At 42.1% G+C, this 18148-nt stretch overlaps 1 protein-coding gene across 1 annotated transcript in view; it reads right to left on the reverse strand.

Moving 5' to 3' along the window:
- The window catches only part of FLT3 (fms related tyrosine kinase 3), a 164706-nt gene that overhangs the window by 31186 nt on the left and 115372 nt on the right, over positions 1-18148 (reverse strand). The window contains exons 16-19 of the mRNA XM_030200337.1: positions 9537-9647; positions 8608-8761; positions 2581-2717; positions 148-272 (exon numbers count right to left, since the gene is read on the reverse strand). Of these exons, the coding sequence (XP_030056197.1) occupies positions 148-272; positions 2581-2717; positions 8608-8761; positions 9537-9647 (527 nt within the window). The remainder of the gene's footprint in view (positions 1-147; positions 273-2580; positions 2718-8607; positions 8762-9536; positions 9648-18148) is intronic.

Here is an 18148-nt window from a genome sequence, read left to right on the forward strand (position 1 = left end):
ACAGCTGACAATGAGACCCATGTGCTCTTGAAAACTCATGTATTAAAGGTGTTTGTTAGTTCTTTTAAAGGTATCTCAGCTTACAGAAACACCAATGATCTCCACAATCAATGCAACTAATAGAACTGGACTAGCGACTGCACTTACCAATTTTGAAGCCAGAAATTCCATTCCCTTGGCAACTTGATATGAAAAACACAGAAGATCGGCTAAAGTAATGACATTCAAGTCCTCTCCCTCTTGCACTCCTGTATTTTCATATTTACTTTCTTCTGAGAAAAACAGACATTATATTTCTACATAAGTGCTCATGTTATTCAAATCTGAAATCTGAAATCCAAATATTGCAAAACAAGAAAAACAGACAGTAAAGATCCAACTTGATTTTGAATCTCTCCCGTCAATACTACCCCCTTCCCCTGTTCATCTCACATGCACTATAATATTCGTTCTCTCTACTACACCACGTAACCTACCACTATGTAAACCGCACTGAACTTGCTATGAGTGGGAAAGCGCCGGGTATAAATGTAACAAATAAATAAATAGGATCCTCTATATGGCAAAATAAAATCAGCAGATAAACCAGGACAAACAATTTGAGGGACGAAGAGGGAGAAGTGTTGAACTCTTGAGAGAGATTGGGGGAGCTCCAAGATAGAAGATAAAAACCAATAGGTATTCTAATTAAATGTAATAAAACACATAGGGCCTGGATATTCAAAAAGACTGACCTGTATAGGTTCTATATGGGTAAGTCCTAGATCCATGAATTTTCAGCAGCACTGCATGGATAATATCACTGAAAATTCTCTCTGACCACCCCTGCACTATCTGCGGTGTTCAAATATTGACCTGATACATATTATTGAAACTAATTTAGGAAAACAGACACTGTAGAGATTCAGGTGCCCTAAATAATGCAGTAATGGTTTCCATAGAAGCCCTAGAGTGCACTGCATTAATGGCTGACATACAGCTACTCAGATAACCTTTGTTCTCATAAGCCCTTTGCTTGATTTGTGGTAAGGCACATGTTTCTTATTTGTCCAGGCTCAGCTGTGCATCTGTTATAAAATGAAATCCAAACACTGCACTAAACTGATGAGCATCCAAAGTAAACTCACAAAATGCTTCCAGAACACCAAGTCATGAGGAGAGAGCCAAGAGATTAGTGATCTGATGATCTCACAGTTCTCAACCTGTACCTCGTAAGTCCAGCTGTTCACAATTCTACAAGCTCAGTATCTGCAGGGCTCCATTAAGGCACAGACAAACTAGGCAGGCACATAGGGCCCAAATGTTTGGGGTGGGAAGGGGCCTGTCAGATATGCTCAGGAGGCTGGGATTGCCAACTGTATCAAATTTTTATGGGATTCTATAGATTTGAAATTAACTGTCTCAAAGCCAGAATGATGGCTGAAGCATCTGTATATTTCTTCCTCTGTAGCTCTGCAAAGTTCCCCCTTTTCCGTGCAGAGTCTACGGTAGGATTCATCCAGTGGGAAGGCTGCTCTAGTCACAGGAAGGAGTGGCTAAACTGTAATTGCTGTGGAAAAAACTGAGTTCTGCATGGGATTTTGGAGACAGTGCCATATATAACTGTCCATCGCTAACTCCAGACTCCATTCCTTTTATCTTGCAGCACCTTATACCTGGAATAGGCTTCCTGAGCCATTACGTCTAGCTCCATCCCTGGCTGCCTTCAAATCTGGGCTAAAGGCCTACCTGTTTGATGCTGCTTTTGACTCCTAACTTGTCACCTGCTCGTAACCTTTATCTTGTCTTCCTCTCTTCAATAGTCCCTTTCCCTATGTGTCCTTCTATCTGTCCTAACCTTATCCCTTATTGGTCCTGTCTGCCTGTCCTGATTTAGATTGTAAGCTCTTTTGAGCAGGGACTGTCTTTTCTTCATGTTTAATTGTGAAGCGCTGCGTACGACTGGTAGCACTATAGAAATGATTTATAGTAGTAGTAGTAGTAGTAATATAGAATTTGGGGGATAGTGAATAAGTTAAATGCTGTCTCCACTGCTCCGAGTTGGGCACCATTTATAGAATAGCGCATAACGCCAGAAACCTCACCCAAGTGTAAATTAGGTGTGGATCCCCTGAATTCTATAATACTGCATGTATCTTTAGTGAACACCCCCAACCCGCCTATGCCCCTCCCATGGCTATGCCCCCTTTTCAGTTGCACATCTTTATAGAATAGCACTTAGCAAGATGCACGCAAATACAAATTCTTGTCAATTAGTGCCAATAATTGATTGCTAGTACCCAATTATTGGTGCTAATTGGCTCATTACTCAATTAAATTTGATGCGCAAATTAAGCGTGTGCCCAAATTTGCATGTGCAATTTTGAGCACCACACATAGAATCCGGAGGTTTATGTATAAGTTATAGTGGCTGAATATCACCGCTATTTGGATAATATCTACCCCAGCCCAACAGTATCAGGGCATTCAATCATAAAGTGGGGCTCCACATTCACCAGCCTCCGATCATAAATCTGATCCTTTGTGTACAATTGGAATCTCTCTCTTATTGTGACATTTTAAAGAAAATATTATTCTTACCTTCATCAGAATAATACACAAGTCTGTTCAGGTCAGACATCAGATCCAGGTCCCTTTTCAGGTGTATATGGTCCAAATCATCTGCTCTCTTCATTACCATATAAGACTCATTATTCAGTGAAGGTCCATTTTTGGGACTGAGAACATGCCATAGAATATGAGGGAAAAGAGCAGTTACCTCTAAAGTATACTTTGCTTTAAGTGAAAAGCATTTGATATTATAGTGTATGAATAAGTGCTGTGTTCTATTCAGTAGTAACATTATATGTGAATCTTTCTTTAGCTGAAACTCAAAAGTGTTCTTCACCTCACTGGGACTATGTACTAACCTGCAAAAATGTCTGCTGGTTAATGGCCATTTCTGTGAAGGGCAGATACATGATGCAAAGGGCTCATATACATCCTTAGTTATTCTTTGCAAGGAATTTTTCCCATGTTGCTACAGCCAAGAATATCACATGTTCTGGGATGTGGCAGTGCATGATAAATTTTCCCTACAGAGTTGCCCTTTGAATGAATGTACTATTAACTTAAAGGGCTTGATGCCACTCTGCCAGCCCTGATGCTACCCCCCCCCCCCCCCCAAGGCTCAACATGGGATAAAGTTAGGACCCACTTAAATCTATCACCATTGAAGCCTGGCCCTTCCTCTAATTGAGCCTGGCTTAGCCTTCTCACTTCCCAAGGCCACAATTCACCCCAAGGGATCTGCAGAAAAAATGGAGGCAGTAGTGATCCCCACTCACTCTAGTCCCAGCAGCTGTCTGACATAATTACTCCACCGACCCCTTTTTGTCTGCAGTGGTGCTTCTGTTTGTTCACTTATTAAAGGTATTCTTAAATGTACCCACCCATGAGACTGGAAAGGACAAAAAGAAAGAGATACCAGCCTAGATATTTGCATTTTAACTGTCATTATTTTTCATCTAAATGCTTGATGTTATTGTAAAGGTTTCATATTAATACCTGCTTTGCAGGTTATAAGGAGCAAAAAGGTGGGTAATACATTTTAAATTAAAAATTAAACATGCTACTTAATTCCAAGATTCCATAGCAATCTAGAGGTGAAGAGGAGAAAAGAATTTGCAGAAAAGAGGTTCAAGCAATTGGAGTATCAGGTACGAGCAGGGCCGGTGCAACCCGGTAAGTGAGGTAAGCATGGCAGGGGGGCGCCGACCTCTGGAGGGTGCCACAAGCCATGCTTACCGCCACTTACCTCACCTCCTACAGCCCTCGTTTGCCTGTGCCCGCGCAGCCCTGGGGTTTTTAAAATCTTTTATTTACCTCCATCGCAGCAGCTGCGTCAGTGAAAGCCCTGCTCATCTCTAGCCTTCCCTTCATTCCCTCTCAATGTCCCGCCTTCTTCTGACATCATTTCCTCTTTCCGCGAGGGCGGGACACTGAGAGGGAATGAAGGAAAGGCTAGAAATGGGCAGGGCTTTCACTGATGCGGTTGCTGCGATGGAGGTAAATAAAAGGTTTAAATCATGCAGGGTGGCAGGAACAAAAAGGGGAATAATGGGGGGAGAAGATGACGGGCAGGTGGACATGAATGGGAGGGGAGGATGGGGACAAAGGAGAATCCCTGAACATGGATTGGAGCGGGAGAGGAGGGCAGGGGAGAGAGGAGAATCGTACATGGATGGGAGCGCATGATAGGGGCAAAGGAGAATTGCTGGACATGGAGGGGAGGGCAGGGGAGAGAAGAGAAATTGCTGGACATGGAGGGGAGGGGAGGGCAGGGGAGAGAGGAGAATTGCTAGGTATGGATGGATGGAGGGGGGCAGGGGAGAGAGGAGAATTGGTGGATATGGATGGATGGAGGGGGGCAGGGGAGAGAGGAGAATTGCTGGATATGGATGGATAGATGGATGGAGGGCAGGGGAGAGGACAGGAGAGTTGCTAGACATGGGTGGATGGAGGGAAGGGCAAGAGAGAGGAGAGTTGCTGGACATAGGTGGATGAGGGGAGGGGAGAGGAGAGTTGCTGGACATGGGAGGATGGAGGAGAGGGCAGGGGAGAGAGGAGGGTTGTTGGACATGGATGGATGGAGGGGAGGGCAGGGGAGAGAAGAGAGTTTCAGGACATGGATGGAGGTGAGGGCAGGAGAAATTCTGGACATGGATGGAGGGGATGGAAGACAGGAAGGAGATGCACATGGATGGAGAGGAGAGAGAAGAAATTCTGGACATGGATGAAGGGGAGGGAAGACAGAGGAAGGAGATGCACATGGATGGAGGGGAAGGGAGAGAGAAGAAATGTTGGGCATGGATGGAGGGGAGAGAAGAGAGAGGAAGTGAGATGAACATGAATGGAGGAAAGAGAGGAGAAATGCTGGACATGGATGGAGGGAGGAGAGGAAAAATGCTGGATATGGATGGAGAGGAGGGAAGAGAGAGGAAGTGAGATGAACATGAATGGAGGGGAGAGAAGAGAAATGCTGGACATGGATGGAGGGGGGGAAAGAAAAAATGCTGGACATGGATGGAGAAGAGGGAAGGGAGAGAGAAGAAATGCTGGACATGGATGGAGAGGAGGGAAGAGAGAGGAAGGAGATGAGATGAGGGAAAAGGAAGAGAGGAGAAAAACTGCACATGGATGGAGAAAATAGGCAGAAGCTGGATCCACTGGACAGTCAAGTCAGTGTAGGGCAAGAAATGAAGAAGAAAGGAGGAAAGTAAAGAAATAAATGGAAAGGAAGCCCTGGAAACAGAGTTAAGAGGATAGATAGCAGCAGAATCAGATACTGGGCCAGCACGATCAGAAAAACAAAGTCACCAGACAACAAAGGTAGAAAAAAATCATTTTATTTTCATTTTAGTGTTTGGAATATGTCCACTTTGAGAATTTACATCTGCTATCTTATTTTGCAATGTATAGCAATGTGTTTCTTTCTGTTTTTCTGGTATTGTGCTGCATGCAGAGTCTAACTTCTTAGGATTTCAGGTTAATTTTTGAAGAGGGGCTATCTGTTCTGCATGTGTGACTGCAAGGCCAAGTGTCTGAATAGGGATCTGTTTGTTAGGTTCTGAGATTTTGATAACACATTGTTTTTCAAAATTGGCAAGACTGTCTGTTCTCCTAATTCCTGCTCCATATACTAATTTGGTTTGTGTCATTTTGGGTATACTGGAGCTGTAACAGCTTACAGAAATTATTTATAATGAAAACAAAAAAACCCCACACAAGTTCTTTTTCTTCTGTACTAGTGTAATATTTTCAATGATGCCATGGCTGGTAAAAGGGGTGTGACTACTGTGGGTGTGACTACTGTAGGGGCGGAGTCGTGGAGGGGCATAATCGAAAGGGGCGCCCACGTTTTCCTGAGGACATCCTCGCAGGACATCCAGCGAAGGGGCGGGGAAACCCATATTATTAAAACAGGATGGGCGGCCATCTTTCGTTTCGATAATACAGTCGGGGACACCCAAATCACGAAATTTAGGTTGACCTTAGAGATGGTCATCCTTAGAGATGGTCGTCCCTAATTTTCGGCCATAATGGAAACCGAGGACGCCCATCTCAGAAACGACCAAATCCAAGCCATTTGGTTGTGGGAGGAGCCAGCATTCATAGTGCACTGGTCCCCCTGACATGCCAAGACACCAACCGGGCACCCTAGGGGGCACTGCAGTGGACTTCAGAAATTGCACCCAGGTGCGTAGCTCCCTTACCTTGTGTGCTGAGCCCCCCAAAACCCACTACCCACAACTGCACACCATTACCATAGCCCTTATGGGTGAAGGGGGGCACCTAATTGTGAGTACAGTGGGTTTCAGAGATTTGTTGGACCCTGGGAGGGGGGCTAGGGCTGGAGGGAGAAAGGGAGATGTGCTGGACCCTGGGAGGCTGGATGAAGACGTGTTGGACCCTTGGGGGGGGGGGAGCTGGAGTGAATTATGCCAGACTATGAGTATGGGCAAGGGAGGGACAGTGCACAGACAAGAGATGCTGGACATGGAGTAAAAATAGAGACGGGGACACAGGGCAATGCTGGAAAAGGGGTGAGATAGGAAAACAGAGAGGCATTGTTGATCACAGAGGAAGGACAGGGACACAGATAGGCAATACTGAATATAAAAGGGAGGATAGGGAACATGGGGGGGGGGGGGGGTAGACAGGGAACAAGGACACAGAGGAGAGGTGCTGGACAGGAAAGATAGGGACACAGGGAAGACGGATGGCAGACGTGGAGAAAGAAGAAATGCCAAATAGACAGGAGACCTTGGAAAGACATGGGAAAAATGGAGAAAAGCAGAAAACATGTCAGCTCAGACTACAAAGGTAGAAAAATATTTTATTCTATTTATCAATTGGACCATATCAGCTTTGGGAAATGTGCATAGGTTGGGTTATTTTACCACAAGTTGGGTTATTTTAGTACAGAGGATGAGTAAGGATGGAGGAGATTACTTGCGGGGACAGATTCTGGTGGGGGACAGGTGAAATTTCTGTCCCCATGCAACACTCTAGCTACTGCACAGTAATCCGGGCATTAGTCAGACGATATTCAGCGCTATTTAATCAGCCAGGAATGGCTTAACCAGCACTTAACTGGCTATCCGTGAATATTAAGTGGGGGATAGCCAGCTATCTCCTGCTGAATATATCATACGATATAGCTGGCTAGCTACTAATATTCAGCGCATTGCCAGCTAAGATTAGCAGCCAAATCAAGCCACCCAAATAGCAAGCCTATCTTTGGTTGCTATAAACCTAACCAGCCAACGCTGAATATTGGCTTGGCTGGCTAAGTTTATGGTGGCCAAAAATAAACTGGATATTCAATGCTGGTCACCGGAAACGGTCTAGTATTGAATATCCTGGCTCACCGCTGACCACTGGAGTTGTCAGGCTGTCTCCTGTGGTCTGAATATTGACCCCTAAGTGTTTGACCTGGCTCAGTAAAAGGGTCTATAAATTGGCTAGTCTATAAGGTGCCACCTGTTTCCATTAATTATGTGGATGGATGAATATTTAGGTTTAATGGAAATGATGGTGGGGTTGATGGAGATGAGTATGTTATTTAATGCAGTTTATTACTGTATCCAATATAGAAAACCCACCAAAATAATGAATGCAACAATATATGTAAGAGACAACACTTACTAATTTCATTTTCACATGGAAATTTACATTTCTATGTGAAAATGAAATTAGTGGTACAATAAAAGGAGTCTTCAGCGTTACACATATCGAAATGGAGTCCTCTGTCAGACAGCATTCGCCACTCTGCAGACAACTTCAAGCAGATTTCATTTCAAGTCTTTGTTATTTATTGTTACAATTGTGCCTTCTGAGTGGACCAAGAATGTACATATATGAGGGACACAATGCACTTATATTTTTAAGAGACACTTTATTATTTGTATTTTATTATGACACATATCCTAAAGGGAGTCTGTTATGTGTAATTTTTGGGGCATACTTATGTGGGCTATCCATTCGGCTCATACAGAATTTGGTGAGTTTTCTATATTGGATATCTGATTGATTCCCCATTATTTTGGGGTTCTTGTTGTGATTTATTATTATAAATAAAAAAAAAACAAATAAATATTTCACCTGATGTAGAAAGGCAATGAAACAGTTTAAACCCATGCAGGGAGCTGGGGCAAAGGGGATTCCTATCCACTAACTGGCAACTGTCAGCTGAGTGAGACACGGACTCAGTCCAAAGCTGGAATTTCCCTCATATTTCCATGGGAGTAAGGAGAGACCGATATAGACTTTCCCCAGGGAGTGGCCTATTAGAGTTTCAGAATTTAATTATACCAACATGGATTGTGTTTCATTGACAATGTCTGCATCAGAAGCCCAGATTTCTGGACTCCTAACGCAGGCTTCGTCGCCGAAACACAGTCCTTGTCAGGTCCTTGAACTATTCTGTTGGATACAGAATAAAGACTTTTACTGAGAACCAGATCTCCTTGGTTCATTTTTCTTAAGGTTGTCTCTTTTATTCTTCATCCAGACATGCATTTTAGAGCCCACTGTTCCATCTGACAATTTTGTTGAGACTGTTACCTGGAGCTGTGATCTTCATGGTAGGTGTCGTAAAAACTGAAATTATTCTCTTTGAATACATCGGTCAGAGTCTTGTGAAACTTTCCTCTCTTGCTTCTCAAGTAGTTTAGAAGGTCACCATAGCAACAGTATTCAAAAATCAAGTAAATTGGTCCTGAAATAATATTTTTAACATACTTACAATAGTATGCTACAATATTCTTATTATATTTTGAGGCTATAAGTATGGAGTATCTCTGTGCAAAACCTTTTGTGATATTTGCCAAAGTTAGGATTATATCTACTAAAGTATGCTTACTTTTTAGTGCGTGCTAATACTGTTAACACATGTTATTACTGAACAGGTCCTATTGCATAAAATGGGACTTGTGGTAAATAACATACATTAATGAAGATGGCTACTAAAATAGTCAGTGGTCTTCGACATAAAGCATATGGGGACAGACTTAAAGATCTCAATATGTATACTTTGGAAGAAAGGCGGGAGAAGGGATATATGATAGAGATATTTAAATACCTATGCGGCATAAATGTACAGAAGGTGAGTCTTTCAATTGAAAGGAAGCTCTGGAATGAGGAGGCATAGGATGAAGGTGAAAGGGGATAGACTCAGAAGTAACCTGAGGAAATACTTCTTCACGGAAAGGATGGTGAATTCATGGAATGACCTCCCGGTGGAAGTGGTGGAGACAAAAACAGTATCTGAATTCAAAGCTTGGGACAAGTACATAGGATCTCTAATGAAGTGAAAGGGAGAATGGATGGCATGGATGGGCAGACTGGATAGGCCATATGGTTTTTGCCTACATTTTTCTCTGTTTCTGCCTCTCCCCCTTAACATTGGGCTCATTATTCTCTCTCTAATATTCTTAGTTTAGTTCCCTTCTATAATCTTGGCAATTTAAAGTTCTACAGTAGGCATTTTTTACCTGACAAAGTGCAAGCTCCCAACAGATTCACAATGTTGTCATGGCTTCCAATATGAGTCATCATTTTCAGCTCAGACATGAGAGCCTCTTTTTCTGGGGTATCTGATTTATCTACAAGAATAATCATATTACATATAGCACCAAAACTTGGGAAGGAGACATAATCATGCATGTATAAATTGAGAAGGTACAAGATTGGTTTATTGTAATTCACAAACTCTACTATATCCTACATGAAAAGAATCAACCAAATATAATTTTTTTCCTCAATAGATGCATTCAGCATGGTTTAGAAAGAATATAGATATCATGACAAACTTAGGGCCTCTTTTATCAAACCATGCTAGCGGTCCCCAGTGAGGTAATGCCAACAAAGCTCATTCACTTTGAATGGGTTTCGTCGGCATTGCCATGTACGAACTGCTAGCAAGACGATAAAAGAGGCCCTTAGAAATCAAATGAGTTTTCTGCCTACACAGCTTGGATGTCCATTATCCCCCGGAATCTATAGATGGCATTCAAATTTGCATATGCAAATTTCGGTGCATGCCCAATTTGCACACACAATTTAATTGAGTAATGAGCCAATAATTAGGTGCTATCAATTATTGGCATTAATTGGGAATGATTTGGATTTACCTGTGCATCTTGCTAAGCACTATTCTATACAGATGCGCACGTAAATCTTTTAGCGTGCAACTGTAAAAGGGGCATGGCCATGGGAGGAGCATGGGCAGGTTAGGGGTGTTCACTAAAGATGTATACACTATTATAGAATTTAGGAGACCTGCACCTAATTTGGGCACAGATTCCATTCTATAATGGTGCCCAACTCAGAATGCCATTTATAGAATAGTGCTCAATGCTCATTTTTTTCAGCGCCCGAATTTGGGCACACTTTACAGAATCTAGTCCTATATGTTTTGTATTGAGTTGGCAGCCCGTAGGCTAGAGCAAGCCAGCTTCCTGCATAGGCCATGTATTCTGTATTCTTATTGGTTGAAGGTTATATGTGACCCATTTCTTTCTGTGTCATGAAATCCTTGGCTATTTGCCCTAGCACTTGAACCCATTAGTCACCTCCAGGGGCATTTATTCCTTGTGGGTAATCTGCAGTAACTCTCAATCTGAGTCAGTATTCTCTGTCTTGGACAGAATGCAAGTCACACTGTTCATAGGTGCCGACTCTGTGGGTGCTGTGGGTGCTCGAGCACCCCCAATATTTTGACCCGCCGGAAGTTCCCTTCCCAGCCAGCCCGACCTACCCGGTGCCCGCCCTCTTCTCCCTCAACAGTCCTCTGCCCTCGCCTTCCTGCGTGCCACCTAGAATTTAAAACTCATCTTACCTTGGGGTCCCAGTGGCAGCAGTGAAAGGCGAGCAGGCTCGGCGCTTCAGCCTTCCCTTCTATCTCAGCTCTGGTCCCACCCTTGCGGAAACAGGAAATGAGGGCGGGACCAGAGCTGAGAGAGAAGGGAAGGCTGAAGCGCTAAGCTTGCTCGCCTTTCACAGCTGATGTCAGGGGAGGTTAGCAACACACACAACAAGACAGCCAGTGAAATAAGAGTGAGGGGGCGCACGTGCCACGGCGTAGGCTTACCTTGCTCGCCCAGCGCCGTGTGAAAATCAGAATGGCCACAAGGCAGCAACTAGCAGAAAAAACTGCCCGTTGACGTCAACAGTCCAGCGCCAGTACAACTGCATCGTAATCAGCACGGTGGCAGGAAGCAGGCGAGTGCGGTACTCACCACACAACTTGCCGCTGACGTCCCGACTCCTGCACCGAACGGACTCTATTGCACCCACTCTATCTTACAAGGATTCATACACTCTCTCTCTCACACACACTCTCTCTCTCACACTCTCTCTCTATCACACACACTCTCTCTCTCTCTCTCACACACACACACAGGCTGGCATGGGAGTCACACACACACACACACACACACACACTCTCTCTCTCTCTCTCTCACACTCTCTCTCACACACACACACACACACACTCTCTCTCTCTCAAACACACACTCTCTCTCATACACACACACATACACACACACACACACACACTCTCTGTGTCACACATACTATCTCCCTCACACACACTCTCTCTCACTATTTCTCTCACACTCTTTCTCTCTCACACACACACATACACTCTCTCTCACACACTCTCTCTCTCTCTAACACACACTGTCTCTCACACACATACTGTCTCTCTCACACACACACACACACTCTCTCACACACACTCTCTGTCACAGACACTCTCTGTCACAGACACACTCTCTCTCTCACACACACACACTCTCTGTCTCACACACACACACTCTGTCTCACACTCTTTCTCTCTCACACACTCTCTCTCTCTCTGTCACACACACACACACACACACACTCTCATACACACACACACACACTCTCTCAGACACACACTCTCTCTCTCAAACAAAAACACTCTGTCTCTCACACTCTGTCTCTCTGTCTTACACACTTTCTCTCTCTCTCACACACACACACTCTCACACACACACACACTCTCTCTCACACACTTTCTCTCACACACACTCTCTCACACACACTCACTCTCTCACACACACTGTCTCACACACACACTCTCTATCTCTCACACACACACACGCTCTCTCTCAAACACTCACTCTCTCGCTCTCTGTCAAACACACACTGTGTCACACATACACTCTCTCTCCCACACACACACACACTCATGCTCTCTCTCACACTTTTTCTCTCTCACAATCTCTCTCACTCACTCTCTCTCTCACACTCACTCTTTCTCTCACATTCACTCACATTCTTTCTCACACTCACTCTCTCTCACACTCACTCTCTCACATTCACTCTCTCTCTCTCACACTCACTCCCTCTCTCACACACACTCTCTCTCTCTCACACACACACACACACACGCTCTGTCTCTCTCTCACACACACACTCTATCTCTCTCAAACACACACTCTCTCTGTCTCTCACACAGACTCACTCTCTCTCATACACACACTCTCTCTCTCTCTTTCTCTCACACTCTGTCTCTCTCTCACACACACTCTCTCTCAAACACACACTCTCTCTGTCTCTACTACACACACTCTCTCTCTCTCTCTCTCTCTATCACTCTCTCTCTCACACACACACTCACACACAGGTGAATCGCAGGATATGGATGGCATGGGAGGCAAGAGAAGGAGACGACATAGAAGAAGAATACTAACTGCTGAGGAGCAGGCTGAAGCTAAACGGAAAAGAGCTGAAGCACAACAAAAAAGGTGTGCAGCTCTGAGAGATGACGAAAAGGCACGTGAAAGTCAACAAACCACTGCAAGGAAGAGGTCCAGGATACAAAAGATGACTGATGAGGAAAGTGCAAGTAACAGACAAAGAAACGCTGATTTAGAAAAGCACAGAATTGCTAAAATGACGGACGAACAGAGACAAACACACAGAAAAAAGCGCACTGGTATACAACGCAAAAGATTAGAAAAAATGACAGATGAACAAAGAGTTACAAATAGAAAAAGGAGAGCATATTTAGAACGGGAAAGAATTAAACAAATGACAGAGAAACAGAGACAAACAACTAGGCAAAGACGAATAGATTTAGAACAGCAAAGATTTGCACAAATGACAGATAAGCAATGAAGAACGACTACACAAAATGTAACAGCTACAGCACAATACAGAACTACAAACACAGGAATTGCAATAACAGACTGTCTCAATGAGAATGAAACTCAATACTATAGTTGTGGTCCAATGAACGCAGTCTGTATATTTTGCAATGCAAAACATTTTCACAATGAAACACCTTCTGACAACCTATTTACACAATGCTGTAGTGAGGGCAAAGTACAACTTCCAGGAATTAGGTACAATGAATTAATACAACAGTTTCTCTCCAGGGAACATGAATATTCTAAGAATTTTTTTTACAAAACATTTGATCCATTAATAGTTCATTAGCTTTTGCCTCCATGGGAGCTAACATTGCACCACCACCCACATATGGCCCTTATTGTTTTTGAATTAATGTTACTATTTACTATAGAACAGCAGCACTACATCCTCCACATGACAATCAAAGACAATTAGCACAATTATATATTCTTGATCCAGATGAAGCAGCTGTTCAGAGACTACAAATCTCACCGAATGCACATATCAACCATACATTAATGAGACAAGCGATTTTATGGCACGGGAAAATCCATTTGTAGACACATGCAAGATGCTGTACGAAGTAGAAAATGAATGCATATGTGAAGCTCAACGACGAAGAATAGAACCTCCAACAGTTTCAATGGCCATTGTTCAAGATCGCAAAAATGATCCAAGACAATACAATGCCCCTAGAGCCTATGAGGTGGCTTTCATTTTTCAAAATACAGATGGGGATCCACCCTTACATAGAGATCTAATAATACACTGCCAAAACAAGCCAAATGAAGAGAACAAAACTGAGAAAATCAGTGTGTTGGACCCCAATCTAGAACCAATGGTATATCCATTACTCTTTCCATATCAGAGCTGAGGGGTACATATTCCTTTGTCTAAACAACCAAAATGTGTAATGCACCTGCGTTGCAAAGCAAAGAACACAAGAGTAAGAGTTACGCAAATGCAGTACTATGGGTACCGTTTGGCAATAAGAGATGAATTCAGTCCTTTTCTTTGTGCAGGAAAACTAACGCAACAATATTTTGTTGATGCATATATTAAAACTGAGGCAAATAGAATAAATTATATTCAACAAAATCAAAAACTCTTAAGAGTTGAAAAATACTCCGGGTTAATGAAGTGAAACTGCAAATGGAGGAATTACACCTGGCAGGCATTTATTTTATCATCATCATTTGCTGGCAGCCCAAGAATTATGCATCAAAATTATCAGGATGCAATGGCAATAGTCCGCAAAGTTGGCAAGCCAGATCTGTTCATTACTATGACCTGCATCCCAAGATGGGAAGAAATTACTCAAAATCTAAAAAAAGGTCAGGCACCAGAATTTCGACCTGACTTATTGGCAAGGGTGTTTCATTTAAAACTAAGAGTTACTACACGATATATGCAAAAAACACATACTTGGTGTGCCTCTTGCAAAAATTCATGTAATTGAATTTTGGTTTACCTCACACTCATATATTAATTATCTTGAAAGAGGAACATAAGCCGAAAAGAAAGGAAGTAATTGACCAAATCGTATGCGCTGAAATTCCTGAAATAAACAACTTTCCACGTCTGCATGCATTAGTTGCTAAACATATGATACATGGCCCATGCAGTGACCACAACTTAAATTTTCCCTGCATGCTTAATGGGAAGTGCTCTAAACAGTTTCCAAAACCCTTCTAAAATGAAACTATTGAGAACTGTGATGGATATCCTAAATACCACAGAAGGGATAATGGCGTAGGTACACTCTTAAATGGAAAATTCATTAATAACACTTGGGTAGTCCCTTATAACCCTTTCTTACTTTTAAAGTACAATTCCCGTATAAATGTAGAAGTATGTGCATCTATTAAAAGTGTCAAGTACCTCTTTAAATATGTCTATAAAGGACACGATTGTGCCAATGTGGTTATTACAGAGCACCAAACTTTACAACATGATGAAATTAAAACTTTTACTGACTCTAGATATGTTAGTGCTCCCGAAGCTGCATGGCGATTAAACGGCTTTGAAATGCATCACCAATCACATACTATCCAGAGATTGGAAGTACACTTACCAGATCAACAAAGCATTGTTTTTCATCTTCACGAAGTTCAGGCTGCAGTACAAAGAGCCAGAACAAGTGACACCACTTTAACAGCGTGGTTTAAACTTAATGCAGAAGAGAATCCTCCAAAGACCATTTTGTACGTAGATATTCCTATGAACTATACTTTTGACAAAACAGAACGAAAGTGGAAACATAGAAAAGCAGGACATGACAAAATAATTGGGAGAATGTATGCAGTTAATTTTGCAGCAGACCCTGAGCGTTACTGTTTAAGGCTAATTCTACTACACCAACCAGGGGCTAAGTCATTTGAAGACTTAAAAAAAGTTGAATGTACTCTTTATAATACATTTCAAGATGCAGCCAAGAAAATGGGGCTCATTGACGATGAAGCTCTGTAGGAGAACACCTTAGATGATGCAATCACATGCAGCATGCCTCAGGAAATCAGACACCTTTTTGCATAAATTTGTGATTTTTCCATAACATCAAATGCGTTACAAATTTTCCAAAAATACAAACTTACTATGATACAAGATTTTCAACACATCCATGGTTGCCAAGGTGATTGCTCTGTTTGTGAACAATTGTGCCTTCACAAAATCCAGGACGTTCTGACTACACATGGCAAAAAACTTGAATACTTTGGTTTACCAACAATCATCCACAGAATAGAAAATCCTAAACTTGCCTTCAACGTTGCAGATGAAAACCATAAAGCTCAACAAATGCTTGAAAACCTAAATAATGAGCAAAGGGAAGCATTTCATACTATACTTTCTGCCTGCAATACAAAAAACATAACCCACATGTGCTTCTTCCTAGACGGTCCTGGTGGAAGTGGAAAAACGTATACGTATAACACTATCCTGAGCAACATCCGAGGAGATGGAGGAATTGCAGTACCTGTTGCTTCTACAGGAATTGCTGCAAACCTCCTTCCAGGAGGATGAACTTATCATTCACAGTTTAAGTTACCTGTTCCTCTACTGGAAACGCCAACATCAAGTATCAGATTAACATCAAACGATGCTTCCATAATTAGAGATGCTAAAATCCTTATTTGGGATGAATCAACTATGGCACCCAGTATAGCACTTACTGCTTGTAGATAGACTCCTCAATGACATCATGTACAATCAGAAACCATTTGGCGGGAAAGTTATTCTCCTTGGTGGAGATTTTAGACAAACTTTACCAGTGGTACCACACGGTGATCGAGCTCAAATCGTTGAAGCAACCATTAAGTTAAATCAACTATGGAAAAAATTTGAAACACTAAAGTTAAACAACAATGTCCACTCTGTAGACCCAGATTTCAACAACTGGCTTATTACTTTAGCTGACGGAAATCTTCCATGTCCAGATGGTTTCAAAGATATTATCAAAATCCCACAGAAGCACATTTGTGACGGCGATATAGTTAATACTGTTTTTGGTCAAAAAATTACCGCAGATACTGTTTTTAACTTTGCTAAAAAGGCTATTCTTTGCCCCAAAAATGCACATGTAGACAAGATAAATGAGGCCGTTCTAAATAGTTTAGAAAGTGAGACAGTTACTTATTTAAGTTCGGATTCCATTCATGACTCCAATGATGAGGAACATCAGTTATACCCTATAGAATTCCTTCATGAACAAACTCCAACTGGCATGCCTTGCTATAAACTGCATTTAAAAATTGGAGTCATAATTATCCTACTCAGGAATTTAAATACCAGGAGAGGTTTATGTAACGGAACTCGCTTAAAAGTCAAAGACTTGAAACCTAACCTCATTATTAGTCAAGTAATCACTGGGTCAACTGCAGGTAGTACTGTTTTTATACCACGTATTGAACTAGCACCATCTAACACTGACCTCTCATTTACATTACGTAGAAAACAATTTCCTGTGAAATTGGCTTTTGCAATGACAATTAACAAGTCATAAGGACAAACATTTGAAAAAGTTCGCATTTTCCTACCAGAACCAGTGTTTACACATGGCCAAATGTACAGTATGTAGCATTTTCACAAGTTTGAAAGTCTTCTGATGCAATTGTAAAAGTCATAGATGGTCCTGAACAAGGAAAGCGTTTCCCTCATTGTAACAAAGTTTTCACTAAAAATATTTATAAAGAAATCTTGAAAATGTAAACAACCATTATATTTCTAATACAAATTTTACAATTTCTGCATACTCTTTATCTTTTAAAAAATACTATAAATAAATATCACAAAAAAGAAAGATTAAAACAAAACAAAAAAAAAACATAGATAAAACAATCCATACCTCATACCCCTGGAGCATATTACTCATTATACACCCTTCCCAATTATTACTTATCATGACAGAACATTTCTCCTAACGGTTCCCTTAAAAACATAATCACCATTACATGATAACCTTGCTAGCGCCTGTTTCATTTGTGTGAGAAACGGGCCTTTTTTAATAGTTTGTAATAAAACAGTTGGAAATTAAGAAAGTCAGTCTTCACAATGGACGCTGTCTGGTAATAACACCATGGCATATTATGAGGAGAGTATAAAGAGACAAAACAGAGAAAATATCTATGTTTGGGCTGCCCAGTGATCTTTGTGTTGGCTTTTCCTGCTCAGCAACATGAGCATTTTGTTTTCTTCACGTTAAAATTGGATCCAGATGTTTCTGGATCCTGCTTCAGGCTGCCTCTGAACATCTCTGAGTTTCTGCCAAGCTCCAGTCCTGCCTTGTCTCTGAGTTCCTGCCAAGCTCCAGCCCTGCCTTGTCTCTACCAAGCTCCAGCCCTGCCTTGTCTCCGAGTTCCTACTTCCTTCCAGCCTTGTTGTGTCCTTAGTGCCTTGTTTCAGTCGTTTGTCTTACTTGTTGCCTTGTCCAGTCCTGTCTGGATCC

This window comes from Microcaecilia unicolor, chromosome 4, assembly GCF_901765095.1.
Source record: "Microcaecilia unicolor chromosome 4, aMicUni1.1, whole genome shotgun sequence".
Classification (NCBI taxonomy): Eukaryota; Metazoa; Chordata; class Amphibia; order Gymnophiona; family Siphonopidae; genus Microcaecilia; species Microcaecilia unicolor.